Source organism: Brachionichthys hirsutus, chromosome 11 (genome assembly GCF_040956055.1).
Source record: "Brachionichthys hirsutus isolate HB-005 chromosome 11, CSIRO-AGI_Bhir_v1, whole genome shotgun sequence".
Taxonomy (NCBI): domain Eukaryota; kingdom Metazoa; phylum Chordata; class Actinopteri; order Lophiiformes; family Brachionichthyidae; genus Brachionichthys; species Brachionichthys hirsutus.
This window is the reverse complement of record NC_090907.1, coordinates 12,448,878-12,468,876: the sequence shown is the minus strand read 5'-3', so window position 1 is coordinate 12,468,876 and position 19,999 is coordinate 12,448,878. Positions and strand designations below refer to the sequence as shown.

The 19,999-nt window shown below is 44.4% G+C and overlaps 1 protein-coding gene across 1 annotated transcript; it reads right to left on the bottom strand.

Annotated features, from left to right (window-relative positions):
- Positions 1 to 12,658: 12,658 nt before the first annotated feature.
- LOC137901778 (gastrula zinc finger protein XlCGF57.1-like) lies at positions 12,659 to 17,251 on the bottom strand. The gene is made up of 4 exons (XM_068745820.1): positions 17,080 to 17,251; positions 13,465 to 14,061; positions 13,062 to 13,380; positions 12,659 to 12,977 (listed from the first exon to the last, which is right to left on the bottom strand). The coding sequence occupies exons 1-4, from the start codon at positions 17,249 to 17,251 to the stop codon at positions 12,659 to 12,661; spliced, it is 1,407 nt and encodes a 468-aa protein (XP_068601921.1).
- Between the last annotated feature and the right edge of the window lie 2,748 nt (positions 17,252 to 19,999).

The window sequence follows — 19,999 nt, the reverse complement described above, 5'->3', positions numbered from 1 at the left end:
AGGATGTGCGTCGGTACTCGCGTGCACGGCGAGATGGAAGCGTGAAAAGTCTTGTTGAGTCCGTTTCATGTTGTTAATCTGTATGTCCTACTCTTAAATTTCCACCCTGTTAGTCTGAATTATGAAGAAAGTAAACCACATTTGAAAAAATTCCAAAACATTCATTGATCTAGAGACTAAAGTCCTGTTTAAGTCTGGAGAGACCGATAGATAAGTTTGCTCTTTCATGGAGCAATGGCTAATTTAGTTATAACAATTCCACCCTGTTAGGTTTATAAACTTTCACAGTTCATTTCTCAATGCTAATTTTTATTGAAGTGCTTGAGCTCGACCAATACAAGTACCTGAAGGTTCAATATGTCATTTCACTGATACAATGTTAAAAACACAGAAAATGCATTCTTTTTTTCACAAAGGTTAGCGCACTGAAAAGTCGCCAATAGCGAGGAATGACCCAACTTTGTTTTGGATGTTATTAATTGTGGATCAATAAGAGTTTATTTAGATGAAAAAAACTTCCTGTCCTGCAGTTTATTCAGGACAACGTTTCAGCCCAAACATTAACGCTGTTCCATGGATGAGCTAACGTTGGTGTGTGTTGCCGGTTGCAGCAGCAAAGCGCCCGACCTCAGATATGAGAATGAACAGTCGGACCGTCCGGACCCACAGAACCGGAGTGAGGACAGGACTTCCCTGGAGGAGGTACTGAACATGGTGCTTGACATGGAGGAGGATCTGGGCACAGCGTCACCCAGCAGTGACCCACCAGAGGCGTGCCCCCCGGGGAACGTCCCTATTGCAGCCCACCGTTACCCCCCTGCTGCTCCACCACAGCACATGCCGGGTCAGATGGGTGGACAGAACCTCCAGACACCGGAGATGTCCTGGAACGCTCCACAGTTTGCTGCTCCTCCACCAACGGTAAGTCCAGCCCCACAATTCACTTTCTTCTTCTACTTTAATGTAAATCTTTAAGGGGGGGTAACCCAGGTGACACCTTGGAAGCTCATCTAAGCACTATGTTCTGCTCATGCATGCAGGTTCAGGACCTCCCAGTGGTGAACATCCCTGCATGCATGGACCAGCACCGGCAGTTTGTTGGAATGCTGTAAGTGCCGGACAGAATGAAAGCAGCCGCTGACGGTCTCACGCTGCTTCTGTGATCTAACGCTTGTCTCGTCTCTGAAGGAATGGAGAACCGCTCTACGTTCTCCCACAGGCCGTGGGCTCCCAGTACGGCGCTCCTCCTCCAGATGGAGCCTCCAAATCCGAGACGATACGGTGAGTTCCCTCCAGACCGTTTCATCCTGGCATTAATTCTAGTTCCATGAATGAGCTAACGTTGAATGTATGTGTTGCAGCAGCAAAGCGCCCGAACACGACCGCAGATTTGAGACTGAACAGTCGGACCGTCCGGACCCACAGAACCAGGGTGAGTACAGGACTTCCCTGGAGCAGGAACTCAAACTGCTTTTTGACTCCATGCAGGAGGATCCGGGCACAGCGTCAACCAGCAGTGACCCAGCAGAGAACCTACAGGGTGCGTGCCCCCCGGGGAACGTCCCGAACACGGTCCACCGTTACCCCCCTGCTGCTCCACCACAGCACATGCCGGGTCAGATGGGTGGACAGAACCTCCAGACACCGGAGATGTCCTGGAACGCTCCACAGTTTGCTGCTCCTCCACCAACGGTAAGTCCAGCCCCACAATTCACTTTCTTCTTCTCCTTCAATGTAAATCTTTAAGGGGGGGTAACCCAGGTGACACCTTGGAAGCTCATCTAAGCACCATGTTCTGCTCATGCATGCAGGTTCAGGACCTCCCAGTGGTGAACATCCCTGCATGCATGGACCAGCACCGGCAGTTTGTTGGAATGCTGTAAGTGCCGGACAGAATGAAAGCAGCCGCTGACGGTCTCACGCTGCTTCTGTGATCTAACGCTTGTCTCGTCTCTGAAGGAACGGAGAACCGCTCTACGTTCTCCCACAGGCCGTGTTCTGCCAGTACGGCGCTCCACCTCCAGATGGAGCCTCCAAATCCAAGACCAAACGGTGAGTTCCCTCTCTCTGGGCACTTTCATCCTGAATGGACTCTTCTTCATTCTCCAATTCAGACTAAAATGTCTTCTACCAACACACGTTGTGAATCACTCTGTTGACTTGGGCGCCCTAAATGTGTGACAGGATTCGTACCTACAGCAATTTGGACGACGGCCGTGCATACGTGAAGAAGCCTCCAAACGCCTTCATGCTGTTCCTGAGGGAGCATCGGCCGTTTGTGGACCCCAGCATCAGACGCCTGGGGAGTGGCGCCGTGAATGCAGCGCTGGGGCGGCAGGTAAGACGTTTAGTTTAGGACGTTTGGGACGCTCACATTTCATCAGTTTCGTCTAACAGCGAAATACGCTGCAGAAATGAAAGCCACGGTTTGGACAGAGGCTCCGTCTGCATCCATGCGTTTATAGCGCTGAGCAGAGATGAATCTTTTCCTGTGTTCGCTGCATCATCGCTGCATCATCGCTGCATCATCATTGCGTGTGCTAGTGTGTGTTCCGCGTTATGACCGACTGTGTGTGTTTGTCATCTGTCCACAGTGGAAGTCGCTGTCACTGGAGGAGCAAAATAAATTCTACGCTCGAGCCGAAAGAGAGAAATTACTGCACCTGCAGCAGCACCCAGAATGGACGGGAAAAAGTAACTACGTGAGTATATAGCGTCACCACGACGACAACACCGGCTCACACACACGGGTCGTCTGAGCCGAGATCTCACTGGACTTCATGTTTCTGTGCAGGGCAAGAAAAGGAAGAGAGAGAGGCAGGGAGTAACGAGCAAGATGCAGAGAGTGCAGTGACTGCAGTCTTTAAGCAGATGTAATTCATCTGCCTGACGACACAACTGTATATATTCTTTATTGTTATGTTGTAAATATTTTTTTCTTAAAGATCATTTGTTGCTTAAATATTTAAAATCTGAATTTTCCCATTTACTTATAATGGAGGATATGCATTCAAATTCACTCGGCAAAAATCCTGGTCATAAAGGGGTCCGAGATGCGCTATGATGAAAAATGTCTTCCGGATCTGATCCAGAATGAGGTCAGGAAAAATATTACATTTATTCCAAGTCCATTTATTGATTCAAGAATCAGTTAAAAATACACATCAACACCCGATTCACTTTTACATTTCGTGGTTGGGTGTATAAGATTCAAGATTCAAGATACTTTATTATCATTATGCGAACGTAATAAAATCGCGTGAAGGCCCACGGCTTAAGGCACTCATCGGTATAATCAAAAACAAAAATCAGATTATCATCTTAAAACAACAATATATATATATATATACACAAAGAGAGTGAGAATCAGCAAGCAATAGTGCAAAACAGCAACAGCAGCACAGCGGGACAGGCGAGACGAGTGCACCCTACTCACCTCATCAGAACGGAACTGCTGAAAGAAGCTGGAGAACCTTATTTGAGATGTCACGATGTATGCTATTGGAGAGCAGCCTCCCAAAGCAGCTCTGGACATATGCCGTACAGACAGCAGCTCAAATCCGGAACAGGTGCTACAGCAAGCGGCTGGAGCAAACACCTTACCGTGTTTTCACAGGAAAAACACCTAACCTGTCCAACATGAAAATATTCGGCTCTGAGTGCTACACATATAAGCAGGATAAAAAGAAGCTGGGTTCCAGGTGTGATAAGGGAATTTTTATTGGCTATGATAAATACAGTCCAGCATATAATGTGTATTATCCGGAGACAGGAAAAGTCCCAAAACATAGGCTGGTAAAATTCATCACTAAAAGTAGCGCAGATAGCCACACTCAGACAGACTGTGATATGGGGGATGACATGGAGCGTTACGGTGATGCACCACAAGAGGTCGCCAACCAGGGTCAGCCTAAGGAGAGTAAAGAGCCTTGTGTTGAGGAGACCGCTGAGGCAGGTCCGACCCAGGCAGATAGTACTCAGGGAGAAAGGAGGTATCCTAAAAGGCAGAGAAAGGCTCCAGAATATTTAAAGGAGTACCAGTGTAAAGCTGAGTGTAATGATGACGAATGTGGAAGTGTAAATTATTTATACAGGGTGATTTATGACATGCCTAAAACATTTAAAGAGGCAATGGACTCTAAGAAGTCAAAAATGTGGGCTGAAGCGATGAAAGATTCAAGATTCAAGAGTTTTTTATCATTATGCTAACATAACAAAATCGTGTGAAGGCCCACGGCTTCAGACACACATCGGGACATAAAACAAAAACCCAAATCTCTCCTAAAACAACAATATATATACACAGAGAGAATCCAGCAAATACTACAAAATAGCAACAGCAGCACAGCGGGACAGGCACAGAGCACAGAGCATTCCGAGTCCCAGATCGCTACAGGGGAACGACTGCTTTCACAGCCCGGGGGAAGAAGCTGTTCCTGAGCCTCGCTGTGCTGCTTCTTATTGTCCTGAACCGCTTCCCTGATGGGGGCGGGACAAACAGTTTGTGGCCCGGGTGGGTGGGGTCTGTGGCGATGCGTCTGGCCCGCCTCTGGCCCGCCTCTGGACTCTGGAGGTGTAAACAGAGTCCAAATCAGGCAGACGGTGACCCACAATCCCCTGAGCTGTCCTCACCACCCGGGATAGGTCCTTCCTGTCCCGCGCCGTGCAGCTGCCGTACCACACGGTCGCACTGAGACACAGGATGCTCTCTATCGTGGCCCGGTAAAAGTTTGCAAGCAGCACAGAGGAGAGTCCAGCCCGCTTCAGCTTCCTGGGGAGCTGGAATTCAAACCACCGACTTTCTGATCACTGGACAACCCACTCTACCAACTGAGCCACAGCCGCCCTCTTCACAGTCAGATGAACTCGGTCCTTTCTAGAATCATTCAAACAATATGGACTCAGTCCAACGGTAAGTGCCAAAGAGCATCTACTGAGATGTTGTGGTTTCATGTCGCATCTCTAATTTGTTATAAGATTACAGAGAACCCCAAGACATTGATGAAAAGGCAATTTTTCATCAATTATTTTTCAAGTAATTTTTGTGACCCGCGAGAGCTGTGTGCAGACATTTGTTTTTGTAAAATGCTGCATCTGTCACGTGTTCTTAACAGCCCACATTTGTTGGTTGGACTGCAGTTCTGCTCCTCTCAACTGTGACAAAAGAGTTTTCAACAAAGTTAATGCCATGACTTGTGTTGGATGATATTTGTCTTTCTTTGTTGTTTTATATTATTTACTTGAATAATTTTGATTATTGATCAATGGAGTAGTGTAGTTTTCTTAACCTGATCAATTGAATGGATTTATATTATAATAACAACAATAATCTATCCATATATTTTTACACCTATACAATTGAATATGCAATGTTTGTAACTAAAGTAGTGAACTGATCAAACAGAAAAATTCAGCGACATGGCAATAACAATAGCAACACGCTGCAGTCAGGAAATCAATAATCTGCTGGCGGTGACTATTGAAAGTTATTTGAGCTTTTTAGTTTTTTCCAGCATGTGCTGATATGTTGATCAGCACATGCTGGCGCTCAGGATCAGCACTGGACAGCTCCATAGGTAGTCGGCTACATATGGAGCTGTCCAGTGCTGATCCTGAAAGTGCCATCTTTTCCGCGGCATTGATTTGGGGAATGTTCTTTATCTTGCCTACTTCGGTTGCTTTTTTTTTATATCAGTTCTTGCGTGCATTTGAATGGAACTTTTCCACATTAATAGATGTGTTAATTTATTCCCATCACAAATTTTGGTTCATACTTATGATTTTTCTCATTTACAGCAGTGCTCCCCAACCACTGGGCCGCGGCCCGGTACAGGTCCGTCTAAAAGGTGTTTTATTTTGAAAAACGACCGGATTTTCACCAACATAACATTCACCTGTAAATTTTCATGCTTTACGTCAGCGGTCCCCAACCTTGTTTGCTCCAGGGACCGGTTTCATCTAAGACAATTTGCTCGATAATCGTTAATGACGCAGCCATCCTGGCGTAGTCGAATAATAAATAATCCGCAGTGGTCTTATTGCAAATGCAAATCAACAGACAATAAACAACATTTTGTTCATAAATTAATAATCAACATCTCTGTAAAAGAAAGTATTTATTTTAGAACAAAAATACTTTCTAATAAGAAATAATTATAATAAAAAACTCAATTCAAGTGACTGCACTGATGAGGTTTATTTTTAAATATAGCGACTCACAATCAGCATTCAACGAAGGAGAAATACCCGATCATTTCTATATAACAAGGTGAACAAGTCAATCAAATTAGTAGGAGCATTGACTTTGTTTCTCTGCAATGAGCCGGTCCTATCGAGGGGTAACGGGAGACAAAAACACCCCAAGTTTGGTTTTGGTTGCGGTCACTGCAGAAAATCCCGCTCCACAAAGATAGGAAGTTAGAAATGGAAGCAGGACAGGCTCGATTCACCACATTTGTTCACAAATGGGTCACGGATCCATTCTTTTGCAGTCCGTCGGTCTTTTGTGGTCGGGAAGTACCGCTCAAACTCTTCTATCGCACAAACTAACCTATCACGTGACCGAGACCTGTCGAGACGCACAGAGGTATGCAGACGTCTGTGCATCATTCCGCACAGAAGTCAAGTTCCAAAATAAAACATCTTCAGACTGATAATCGAAAAAAAACAAAAAAACAATTTGAACGTTCAGCACACACACAGCCCGGTGGTTGGGGGCCGCTGCTTTACGTGATACGCTACTAAAAACAGACGTGAACTCGCGAAAATTAAATTAAAACACAAACGTCTTTGGAGAGCTTCTTTGCTAATGGGAAAGTCCAACTGAGGAGGAAGGAGAGGCACCTGACGACCTCCAAGAAAATAAAACCTCTTTTAGCAGACAAACCAGGAGTCAGACTTAAAACTCGGGTTCATCTACAGCTGCCTTGCTTTGTTAACGAGGCAATGAAGGGTTCAAAACTGCTTCGGCACATCGAGACCAAGAACCCTGGATTAAAAAACAAGAACCCTGAAGTAAAAGACAAGAACCCTGGATTAAAAAACAAGAAGGTGGAATTTATAACACAAAAAAACGTGAACATGAAGGATAGAAGCGATTAAGCGAGACAAGACTGTTTGCGGCAGAAGCATATGGAAGGTTAGAAAAGCGTGTAAAGAAGTCGACGTGGGTGACCGCTGGACACTTTTTATTTTATAAGCAACACAAGAAAACGATTTTGTAGGTTGTGACGGAGCGTCTATGAACGCCCCGCCATTTGCTGTCCGGCACGCTCTCTCTCTTCTGCGGGTGTCGGGAGCGCGCGCAACGCCATCACCGCTGCCGAGGCCGAAACCGTTTCTCTGCAGACCCGCACTTGGCTCTACGGTTTTCATTTTACTGATTTCTGTGCAGTTGGCGATCAAACAATAAAAAGAAAACTGACTTCCTGGAATCTCCGGTTTATCATGATGTTTTAGGACCATGGACAGCGCTGGCAGGGAAACAACCGGCCAAGTCTATCAGCTCATCCTGTGGAAAGGAAGGTTTAGCCAGAGCTAACTATGCTATGCTACTATGCTATGCTACTGTGCATCCAGCCTGACTCATCAGCTTTATCCCTCCATAGTTTCCACAACTCTTCAGAGAACCAGCAAAGGGATGGCTAAACTCCGTGCTGCTCTCAAATCATCGGACGATGATTGCAACCGGCTTCATCGGGAGAAACTCGATCTCTTAGAAGAGGCGGAGAAGGCCAGAGGTCACCACGAAAAGGAGAAGGTGTGCATTACAATACTGCCCCCTAAGGGTGGAACTGCTTGACTCCTGCCCTCAAAACATGCACCTCTTTGGCCTCCTTCAAAACGGCCCTAAAAATACACCTTTTAGGGGGGCAGAAACGGAGATAGTCATCACGACTCTCTCCGGATCAACACCCCCCCCCCCCCCTCCCCCCCATTTATTGGTATTTTATTGGTATTGTTAAATGTCAATGATTAGAAATGCTCCTCTTAGACAGGATGTTTGACTGTACTTGTACTGTAATACATTCTACTGACTGTACTTGTACTGTAATACACGCTACTTTTTGACTGTACTTGTACTGTAATACATACAACTGTTTGACTGTACTTGTACTGTAATACATGCTACTGTTTGACTGTACTTGTACTGTAATACACACTACTTTTTGACTGTACTTGTACTGTAATACATACAACTGTTTGACTGTACTTGTACTGTAATACATATTACTGTACTTGTACTCTAACATTCTATCTCATAAATATATTCATCATATTTATCATTATCAGGTGAAGCTGGCTCAAGAGGTGACCGTCGCCAAGGAAGCGCTGAAGGTGGAGAAGCAAGCAGCGTTTGAGCGGCTCACTACATTGATCGCTGACTTCCGTGCTGCGCTTAAATCAACGTGCAATGATTTTAACCGGCTCCATCGGGAGAAACTCGATCGCTTAAATGGAAAAGATATGGTGAATCGGGGCCTGGAGGTGACTGTCGCTACCAAAAATGGCTGCGGATCAAAAAGAAAAAATCAGCAGTCAGAATCCATATAACTTTCCGAATTTATTTCCTGTACAGTTAATTTCTTATTCTAGATGTTATTGTTGTGTGTGTATTTGTGGCGTCCTTGAATGCCGAGAAAGGCACCTTTAATTAAAATGTATTATTATTATTATTATATTTTGTTTGTTTTCTTATTTTTTTGATCGTTTGAGGAGCAACAGCTTTGCATTAAGCCTATAGCTCTGACACTGCTTATTGACAGCTCTGTGAATTCCCCTCTCCACCAATCGCATCGTCTCCATGCTGAACTGATCAATAGCCTGTTGGTGTAAATCAGGGGTCCCCAAACCACGGCCCGTGGGCCGGGTAAGGCCCGCCTCCACTTTTGGCCCGGCCCCCTGAACATTACCAATCAGTGCCCTTATCTGGCCCCCCGCCAGAAAAAAACCCCGTAGCCCCCTCCTCCCCCCCCCCCCCCCCCCACCTGTCAAAGAGAGAACGGAATCATGACGAAACGGTTAGGTAAGAGAAAAATTGATTCAGAATGCAGAGTATTTAACCTGCGGTGGACAAACAATTATTTTTTTGTGCAATGCAAAGAAAAGGCTGTTTGTCTCATCTGTCAAGATTCGGTGGTGGTATTTAAAGAATACAAACTGCGCCGACACTATGAATCCCGCCACAAAGACTATGATAGCTTGCAAGGCCAAATGCGAACAGAAAAACTCTCAAAGCTAAAAAATGGACTGTTAGTGCAGCAGAATACATTTGTACGCCAAGCTCAGCGGAACCAGGCAGTCGTTCGGGCCAGCTTTCGGGTTGCTCAACTGATAGCAAGCAGCGGTAAACCTTTCACTGATGGAGAGTTTGTAAAAAAATGTATTGACGCCGTCGCGGAGGAGGTGTGTCCCGAGAAGAACGACGTCTTTAATGCCGTGAGTCTGTCGGCGAGTACAATCACCAGGCGCATTGAAGAAATCGGGGCGAATGTTTACGGCCAGCTGAAGCGGAAGACGAAAGAATTTTACTTTTTTTCATTAGCATGAGAGCACGGACGTGCAGGACACAGCGCAGCTGCTCATTTTTATTCGTGGAGTTAACGCAAACTTTGAGATGTGCGAGGAGCTGGCAGCCCTCCAAAGTCTCAAAGGGACTACGACGGGGGAGGATATTTTTGGCAAAGTGTGCCAAACCATGGAAGAGTTGGACCTGGACTGGTCGAAGCTGGCCAGCATCACAACTGACGGGGCTCCGAGTATGGTGGGCGTGTCTCGAGGTCTAATAGGACGCATGAAGCGGGAGACGGAAGAACGGGGTCTCACCGCTCCGCTACAAGTCCACTGCCTAATTCACCAGCAAGCACTGCGCTGCAAAGTGTTGATGTGGGATTCTGTTATGAAGGTTGTGGTGTCATGCATAAACTTCATCAGAGCAAAGGGACTTAAACACAGGCAGTTCCAAGAACTCCTGTCTGAACTGAGTCTGCGCACGGAGATGTGCTGTACTACACAGAGGTCCGATGGTTGCCCCCGGCAGAGCCTTGAGGCGTTTTTACGAGCTGCTACCCGAAATTAATGCATTTCTTCATTCAAAAGACAAAACGGTCCCAGAGCTGATCGACACAGAGTGGAAATGGCACCTCGCATTTTTAACAGACATGACAGAAATGCTGAACAGCCTTAACCTGCAGCTACAAGGCCAGGGGAAACTCATTTGCGACATGTATTCCCACATAAAAGCATTTGAGGTGAAACTGGTGCTGCTTTTGGAACAAGTGAAAAAGCACAACTTCATCCATCTCCCTGTCACACAGAGCTTCTCTGCAGAGAACCCAGCCGTCCCGTTCCCAGCTGAAAGGTGTGTGCAAGCACTGGAAATGCTGAAGGAGGAGTTTGGTGTGCGATTCCGTGAACTTCACGTTAATGCAAAAGAAATCTGTCTTTTCCAGAACCCCTTTGTTGCCGATATTGATGAAGCCCAGCCTTCTTATCAGTTTGAGTTAGCCGAGTTACAGAACTGTGATGTTCTCAAAGACGCATTTAATCCCAAGAGTCTCATTGACTTCTACGCTGTCCTCCCAAATGACACGTACCCTAACGTAAAGAAACACGCTATGAAGATGTCCACACTTTTTGGCAGCACATATGTCTGCGAGCAAACCTTTTCACGCATGAAACTGCTGAAAAATCCGATGAGATCAAGATTGACTGATGAACATCTGCATCAGTGTCTGAGACTGGCTGTGACCAGAATGGAACCTGACATTCAACTTCTCACCAGCCAGATGCAGGCCCACAGCTCACACTGATAAACATACAATGAGTCATTCTGAGTATAAACAAATATAAACATAGTAAAATCCATCTCCACAACCACACTGGTAGTGAAATGTAGTGTGCTGTATCACTTAGTCTGGTTTCTCAGCCTGCTTGCTTTGTGGTTTTCACAGGAATGAGAGAGAGGGCTGCAAACAGTGGCTACATGCCTACTGGAACCTACAAATGGATTATAAGGAATGAACACAAGAACTTTGAGTGGCTGCTCATATGAGTAATATAAGATATTCTGCTCTGACAACCAAGCTGAAGTTTTCCTGTTAAGATTGTGCACAGCACGACAGAAAGTTAATGTTCCATGGAGGCTTATTTGTTATTGTTTATTTCATAGTGTTATTATTCATTTCTTGACTTTTTTCTGTGAAGAACCCATTGAGGGTCATTTGGTTATGTGTGGCTGGAAAACAATAAAGTTTTATGTTACGCACCCCTGCGATCATCACACTTTTTCTGTTACAAACTGACCCCGGCCCCCAATCAGAGAAGGGAAAAGTTATTTGGCCCTCACAGGAAAAAGTTTGGGGACCCCTGGTGTAAATACTCCCTGTTCAGCACAGCGACGTTCTCACAAAGGATTGATCCTGCTATTCATGGATGCTGCAGGCGCTCTTTCCAACATGGAGCCCTTGTTTATCTCTGCTCCCCCTAGCGGTGGACTGAGGTGCAGGGAAAACATTTTTACATTCCTCTCTGAAATAGCTGAATAGTTATAGTCAGTGAACAGCCTTGTAGCTAAGAGGAAGGCTGATCTCATATTCTCTGCCCCTGACCTCTGAATGTTTCAGAATTTAATCTCGGGTTGACCTGCTGGCCCAGGTTTGGCTCCACCGAAGCTCTTCAGGGCTGCAGGGGGGGTTGCAAGTTTCTCAACCCCACCCTTTCAAAGCTTCCAAGTGTCTAATATTTCACTTCGCATGCTTTTCATAGACAACAGACAGCAGTATAATTGGCAAAAGAAACCTCGATAAAATGTCGCGTTATTTTTGCAAGAATTACTTTCGTCTTGAAAATGTTGTGCTTTTGAGGATCATTATTCAAGAGCTTGTGGACCCGAGTGGAAACCTGTTTTTATAGGAATATTGTGTGCAGCATTCAGATCAGGCCATGATTGTTACTCAAGGTAGAAGGGACATTTGGTCGGATGGCTTTTGTTCAGAGCGGGGTCTTTAGGCTCAGCGAGGTCTGCGGCGTTTTGCCCACGTTTGTCCTTCAGTTTAACTCCTCACTGCTGGGCCTGAATAAAAGTGTCCACTGACCAGCAGGCGAGGGGCCGGAGAAGGGTCCTTCGTATTCGCAGTGGTGACAGGGTGATGGATGATGCAGCTCCTCTGTTCTGCTGCCCCGAGCTTTAGAAACTGACCAAAGGATTTACAGAAGGACCGAGCATCTGTCTCGCTGCCTCACCTCTAGTTCCCAGGAAACCTTGCTGACCCCACAGCCACTCAGTCCAAGTCTCTTTCATGTATAACCCCCCCTTCCTGTGGGCTGTAGGTATCACACTGTCATTTGTCACGGTGCAGTGGTCAGTGGTGAATTACTGCAGTGTCCACCGGGAGCGCCCCCCAGAAAAAAGAAATGGAAAAAACAACCAGAGGGATTGTTGTTGTATAACCTCCAGGGTACCTCAAACCTAGACAGATGGATCGTTTCCGTATCCGGTCGGAGTGAAAAAAGTAATATATTACTTTTGAAAAAAAAAGTTAAAGTAATATTACTCAAAATGAAAAAGTAACAAGTTACACTACTCGTTACTGGTAAAAAGTAATATTACTTTAAGTTACTAGTTACTTTCACAACACTGGTAGCGGTACACACCACATCATACAGCCCTCTCAAATTGCCACTTTAATTTAACTGAACTGCTGTTACTAAGACACTTGTGTTTCTCTAAATGAGCACCACGTGTAAATCCTCTAGCACAGACTGAACAACTAAAGGGCTTCTCTTCTGTGTGGATTATCACGTGCTGCCTTAGATTACTGGCATATCTAAATCCTTTAGCACAGACTGAACAACTAAATGGTTTCTCCCCTGTGTGGATTCTCATGTGCTGGCTTAGATTTCTACTCTCTCTAAATCCTTTAGCACAGACTGAACAACTAAAGGGTTTCTCCCCTGTGTGGATTATCATGTGCTGCCTTAGATTACTAACATATCTAAATCCTTTAGCACAGACTGAACAACTAAATGGTTTCTCCCCTGTGTGGATTCTCATGTGCAGCCTGAGATATCCATCCTGCGTAAATCCTTTAGCACAGACTGAACAACTAAATGGTTTCTCCCCTGTGTGGATTCTCATGTGCTGGCTCAGATTTTTACTCGCTCTAAATCCTTTAGCACAGACTGAACAACTAAAGGGCTTCTCTTCTGTGTGGATTATCACGTGCTGCCTTAGATTACTGGCATATCTAAATCCTTTAGCACAGACTGAACAACTAAATGGTTTCTCCCCTGTGTGGATTCTCATGTGCTGGCTTAGATTTCTACTCTCTCTAAATCCTTTAGCACAGACTGAACAACTAAAGGGTGTCTCCCCTGTGTGTTTTCTCATGTGCAGCCTGAGATATCCATCCTGCGTAAATCCTTTATCACACACTGAACAACTGAAAGGCTTGTCAACTGCATGGATTCTCATGTGCCTGAGAAGCACTGATTTAAATGGAAAACTTGTTGTACAAACTGAACAACTAAATGGTTTCACTGCTGTTTGGCCTCCACCGTGTTCCTGCAGATGTTTCTTGTCACCAGAGCTGGAAACACATTCAGAGGAGCTACCTGGTGTATTTTCAGTATTACATTCAGGTTCTTTGTTGTTTCTCAACTGCTCCAAGTCTGACTGATGTTCACTGGTCTCCTCCAGGTCACAAGTGTCCCCGTCCTCTGATTCAGAGGACGGGGACATCTTGTCTTCATCTGGTTCTGGACGTACATATTCTTCTCCATCAGCCTCTGTTTTCATCTCTTCATCATGAATCTGTGAGGAGTCAGGTTTCCCTCCATCATCATCTTCACTCTTCACAGGGACTGAAGAGAATGTTAACTCTGTGACATCATCTTCCTCCTTCGGCCAATGCAGCTGTGCTTTCTCCTGATTGGTCTGGACTTCCTCCTGTTCCTCTTTGATGTGTGGCAGCTCTGGTGGGCCGTCCTGGTCCCGATTGGGTCTGAAATCGTGCCGTTCAGGGTCAACTTCTTCTGTTGTGGCCAACAGCAGTCCAACATCTAAACAAGAAATAAATACATATTTATATTTGGTTGTAATTGCTCAGATTGGCCTATTCATTTTTATGCAAGATTCCAGCTGATCAATGTGTTTTTACAAAGAAATTATTTTGATTTCTCTAACAAATTTCATTAAAAAAAGTCCTGATTTTTATTCTGCCAAAAGCTGCAGAAAATGAAACTTGGTCATTACTATATTATTGGGACCTTCATTATTTATTTAGTAGTGTTAGATTATGACTTCTAAACTTCATCAGCCTTTTCACAACTCCAGTTAGAATCTGTGATTTATCTTTAAATTCTGCCTCCCTATCAGAGAATTTCACAAAACGTGGGCATCTCAAAGCTCAGTATCTGTCCTTTACGTGTAGAGTTAACCTAAATAGGCAATAATGATGCAGGCAAAAAACAAGGACACGTGAAGCAATCAGAAACAGGAGTCACGCTTCTGAGCCTCGCTCTGATGGAGCGTCGTCAACTGGTGGAAAAGATGTTGGATAAGATATTGGAATCAATGAACAAACGCTTCAACATGCTCGAGTAAGAATTGGAAGCCTTTACAAAGAAACAAACGGCGCTAATTAAGAGAGTGGAGGAAATTGAGCAGCAAGGCTCCGATCACGAGTCGCATACAAGCTCTTGAACAAAAACCGATTGGAACGCAAGACAACAACAACAACAACAAACTGTATGTATCAGCTAACTATAGGCCAATTTCAAACCTTCTATTTCGGTCAAACATTCTAGAGAAAGCAGTTGCCAGTCAGCTGTGTGACTTCTTACAAGACAATAAGTTATCTGGGGTATTCCAGTCAGGTTTCAGAGCTCATCATAGCACACAGACAGCATTAGTTAAAGTCACCAATGACCTTTTAATAGCATCTGATAATGGACTTGTCTCCGTGCTTATTTTATTAGATCTCAGTGCAGCCTTTGACACAACAGATCATCAGATTCTGTTACAGAGGCTGGAACAATCAGTTGGCGTTAGAGGATCTGCATTGAACTGGTTTAGATCATATTTATCTGATAGATTTCAGTTTGTACGTGTTCATGATGAATCTTCTACGTACACAGAAGGTAAATATGGAGGGTTCAGGGTTCAGTGCATAAATGTGAATTGGCTGAAGGATCATTGTTGCAGTCATCTTGGGAATGTTCTGTCATACAACAATTTTGGTCTAGCATTTTTCTTTTTTATTTACTCAGGGGTACATCACAGGGACATTGCCCCTATAGCGACATGGTTTTGTTCGAGTGCTTAACGCAAACACAAAACTTTCCACAACAACTGAGGAGTGCTTTGCTTCTTGGGACAGTGGTGGCCAGAAGGCTCATCCTCACGGAACCGGAAGGCCTCACCTGCACCTCGCTTCAACACCTGGTTAAATGAGCTACTCAATGTCATATCTCTGGAAAAGCTTTGATTCATAAAGTCTGGAACATAGCAAAAATAGGAAGAAACACGAACCCCTGTTCTTAAACATTTAAGCTCATGAATAATGGATGCTTTGTGTTTATCTACCTTTTAGGAGAATCTGTATTTAGTGTTGGGGCTCGATGGAATTGAAATCGTCACAAAGCTGCTGCAGTTGGGAAATATTTATTTTTGCACTCCAAGAAAGAAAACCTAAACCTCAGGACACCTTATTGGATTTCGGCGTAACAGAGGGTTGGGAGAAAAAAAGAAAAGAGTAAATGTTCGCATTAATCACACAAAAAAAACATTTCTCTCATCTTGGTCAGAATAATATTCAGGCCTTTTTGAATCCTGACAATCATTAGTCCGTCTATTTACACATTACAAAAAAAACTACTATATTTTTGTGCAACCATCAAATGGTTTTGGGCAGGCACTTTTCATCTGGTGGTTGCCCTGTCGGGCAACGAAAGTTAACCTTGATGTGTTTTATGAAATTGCATTTCCCCCTTTGAAATAAACTAATTTCAAATATATAAACTATATTGACCATTACATGGACTTTCGTATCTATTAAGTTAGATGCTATAATATAAAGGCGATGCTGGTTCGACCGTCTCCTTGTTCCAGTCCAGCAGCAAGTACTGTGGAAGTTCAGGGACCCGATTCGTTGCTGTTACACAATCTGGTCCCACATTGAGGGCCATGTCCAGATTCTCCACACAAATCAAACATGTCACCACTTCATTCTGAGATGTTCATGGGCAGGATCTCCAGGAACAGTTTGATGGATGAGGGTGTCTGGCTGGTCGGACTTTAGGTCTTTGCCGGCGCTGTGGTTCCGACTGGAGGCCGAACGGAGGAGCTGATCGCTGCTAAAAGATCTCTGCCATACTAATCAATAGCAGCGAGCTGGGTGCTGCAACCAAATCACGTCACACCCAGAATGCCTTGCGACGTAAACAACATTGGCGCCCCCCCCCCCAAACAAAATGGCTTTTATAGCTTAAGAAATAATTATATATTTTTGTCTATGTATTTACGTAGTAGAGATAAGTTCTTGTGTTTTTAGACCAATTTGTCAAAACAGTCAGGGATCACTTTAAGCTGTTGTCCTGGTAACTATTATAACCCAAACTCTAAACCTATTATCACGATAGAAAGAAAACTGAGAATGTCATTGACAATATTTAACGTCATACAAGCTGAAACAATTAAACACATGTAGGTCTCTGCTTTTAATTAATTAGTTTTATAATTAAAGTCAGTGAACATCAACCTTCCTGTCTCTGGTCAGAACCTCTGGGTAAACAGATCGTTAGCCTTCCTCAGGAACTGAACTGAACCTCTGCTGGACTTCACAGAACCGGATCTGGACAGACTAACCAGCACCAGCTGCTCTTATTCGCTTTATGGATCGAGCCCTTGGACCGGTTGCATGTGGAGGAACCAGAACGGACTCCTGAGCTGGACTCCCTGAACTCGGACACACAAACATGGTCCTTTGATTTTACCCAACACCATTTCAGTAAATGTTCCACCGAGTTCCATCCCAGCAGTGAGAACCAGAACCAGAACCAGAACCAGACCGGACCAACCTGCTCTCTGGAGGTGGACTCGAGGACCCAGAACAGCGTCCAGCAGCTTCTGTCCTCCCCGAAGCTGCTCCTCGTACTTTGCTAGCGTTCTTTCAAACTGCTCGATGATGTCTTCAGCAGCAGCAGTTAGTCGCTGCTGGACGAAAGCTCTCAGCGTCCGGACGTCACACATTCTGACTCCGTCCCAGCAGCAACGACCCCCGAAAGTCTCTTTGTTCCCGCTGATGTGCTCCGCGGTGTCGAAGTCCGTTCCTGGCTAGCAGGCTAAGCTAGCTTCATTAGCTTCAGCTGCTACCGTGTTCCGGTAACGAGAACAGAACAGAGTCTCTCCAGACAGCCGGTGAGACCGGAAGCCGCCAGAAACCCTCTTTGCTATTTACCGGAGCTTGAGCTGCTGGCGAGGCCGGAAACTTCTACCGCTGCTGGGGCTGCTAGAAGTAGCCTCGTGCTGCTTCTTCTTCTACGTTTTCCTTCCCAGTCTTCTTCTGCGATGGCGGTTGTCAAATGGCTCTTCAGCTCATTGCTGCCACCGTCTGGACAGGAGAGTGGATCAGAATTATTGAGAACTATTGAGGTCCAATTTTCTACCCTTTTTACACAAGTTAACGCAGTTCTCAGGAGCTCACATGAAATATCTGGGTCTTTGGTCAAAATAACAAACGGAGGCTGCAGGACAGCTTCCCTACTTCCTGTCTCAAACAGCTCTCTCAGAAATGGTCCCAAAGGACTTTCAACGGAAACAAGACCGCAAGGGCTTTTTTGAAATGCTCCTCTTAGACAGGATGTCTGACTGTATTTGTACTCTAATACATGCTACTGTTTGGCTGTATTTGTGCCCTAACATTCTATCGAATAAATATATTCATCATCATCAGGGGGAGACTCGACGCGCACACGCACGCACGCACACACACACACACACACACACACAAACACTGGCTCCTCTCCAGCAACCATATCCACACTCCGTATGTTTGTTTGAGCCAGGACTTCAACCGGTGACCCTCTGGCTGAAGTTCAATGGGCAGACTGTTTCTTATCTCATTTTATCATGAGTTATGTGTTGTTATTTCTACACATTTCATTTGCTGGTGCTCTTCTCACCAGCAAACACATGAAAAGACCATCAGCGCTACATGTCTGAACATGTCTGACAGTAGCAGTGACCTTTGCCCTGGACAGCCAGTTTGTTCTCCTGTGTTCTACAGCAGGCCTCTTTTCTTACACAAGTCAACACCTCATGAGTTGCTGCTTTTAAAATGGACTCCAGATTGCAGTCTCTTCTATACTCAAACACGCACACATGTTAGCGTGTCTCAAATGTTTTTATGCTGCATTCTATATCCCGGCTGTGTGAGCGATAACTGGACATCACGAGAGTGTTTCCTCACCCTTGGTACTTCTACAGAATAAGATGTTGAAAAGAGTAAAAGAGTATTCTGCATGTGCATCTGTGCAGGAAGCCTCTCCGGAAAAATACTTGGGTTCTTTCTCATTTCCGTTACTGAGTCTCATCACTCCCATGCGCTACTGCCACCCCGCCCCTCTCCTTTCCAATTCTTTCATTCCATTCATTCTTCTCCTTCCTGCAGATTCCGCTCTTTTTCTTCATGGTACAATGTTTTTTTTCTTCCTTTTTTAAGTAGCCTGGACTAAAGATGTCACCTTTACTAATTTGTAATCATTTGAATTTCAGTGTTGGCTTTGACTGTAAAATATTGCATACTGGAATTGCTCTTTGCAAAATGTAGCATTCGCCAAGCTAAGATTTGATAAAAATAAGTTTGAGTGCTATGAATATATATATATATTTGTCCACGTAGAAAATCTGGGACACTGACCTTGGAACTATAAAGATAAGGGAGATCCTCAAACTTGGATTCTTGTAGGTTGAAGATAAAAAAAAGAAATACAAAATCAAATTTGGATGTCAAAAACCACCTAATTTATAAAAATACTGCATTTTAGAAGAACAAATAACTTTATTGTAAGAAACAAGACATGGACTGATGTGTTACGTTCCTAATGAAGCAAGGATAAAATAAATGGTTATGTGGTCTTACTGGCACTTCAGAGGTTATTTATAGAAGCAGGAAGCGTCTCATGAGTCACCACTATGTTATGTTATGTATTTATTTATTTCAGGCAATGACAAAATAAGCAAACAAAAGAACCCGTTCCACATTGCACTAGCCACATTTAAACAAATAAATAATATGCCAATTCTGCCTGAAAGGGAGTGAGAAGAAGAAAACATATTTAATCCCACCCTTATTTCTCATAATATATAAACATAATAAGATACTACTTCCCAAAGAGCCATTGCAAATAATTATCCATGTGCTGTACCAAAGCTACTGATGGTAAACTCGAAAGATTCAGAGGAGCTTGTCTGGAGGACGTTCTAGTGAAACAAACATTTAAATAGGACACTTGTAACGAGCTTACTGTAATGCAAAGTCAGACGGGTTAATGTGGCAGGGAACCAGGCTGAGGTTTACCTCAAAGCTCGTCTCATTAGGTCAGGGGTGGGCAAACTTTTTGACTCGCGGGCCACAATAGGTTCTAAAATTTGACAGAGGGGCCGGACCAAGAACAGATGGACGAAGTATTTGTGTGAGCTAATATAAATGACACATGAAAGCTATTGCATTAAAGGATTTGGCCTTTTACAGGTAGCATTACAGGGATTAGGTCAAATGAATGAGGTTTAATTATAATACAATTTTATTTAATGATATAATTTGGACAAGTTTGGCGGGCCGGATTAAAAAGACCAACGGGCCGCATATGGCCCCCGGGCCTGGGTTTGCCCATGCCTGCATTAGGTAGCATCGTCTGATTGGACAAACTGAAGAACCTCAGACAACTTTGCAAAAGTAATACTGCATGCAATCAGCTGGTTTTATTGAACATCCGC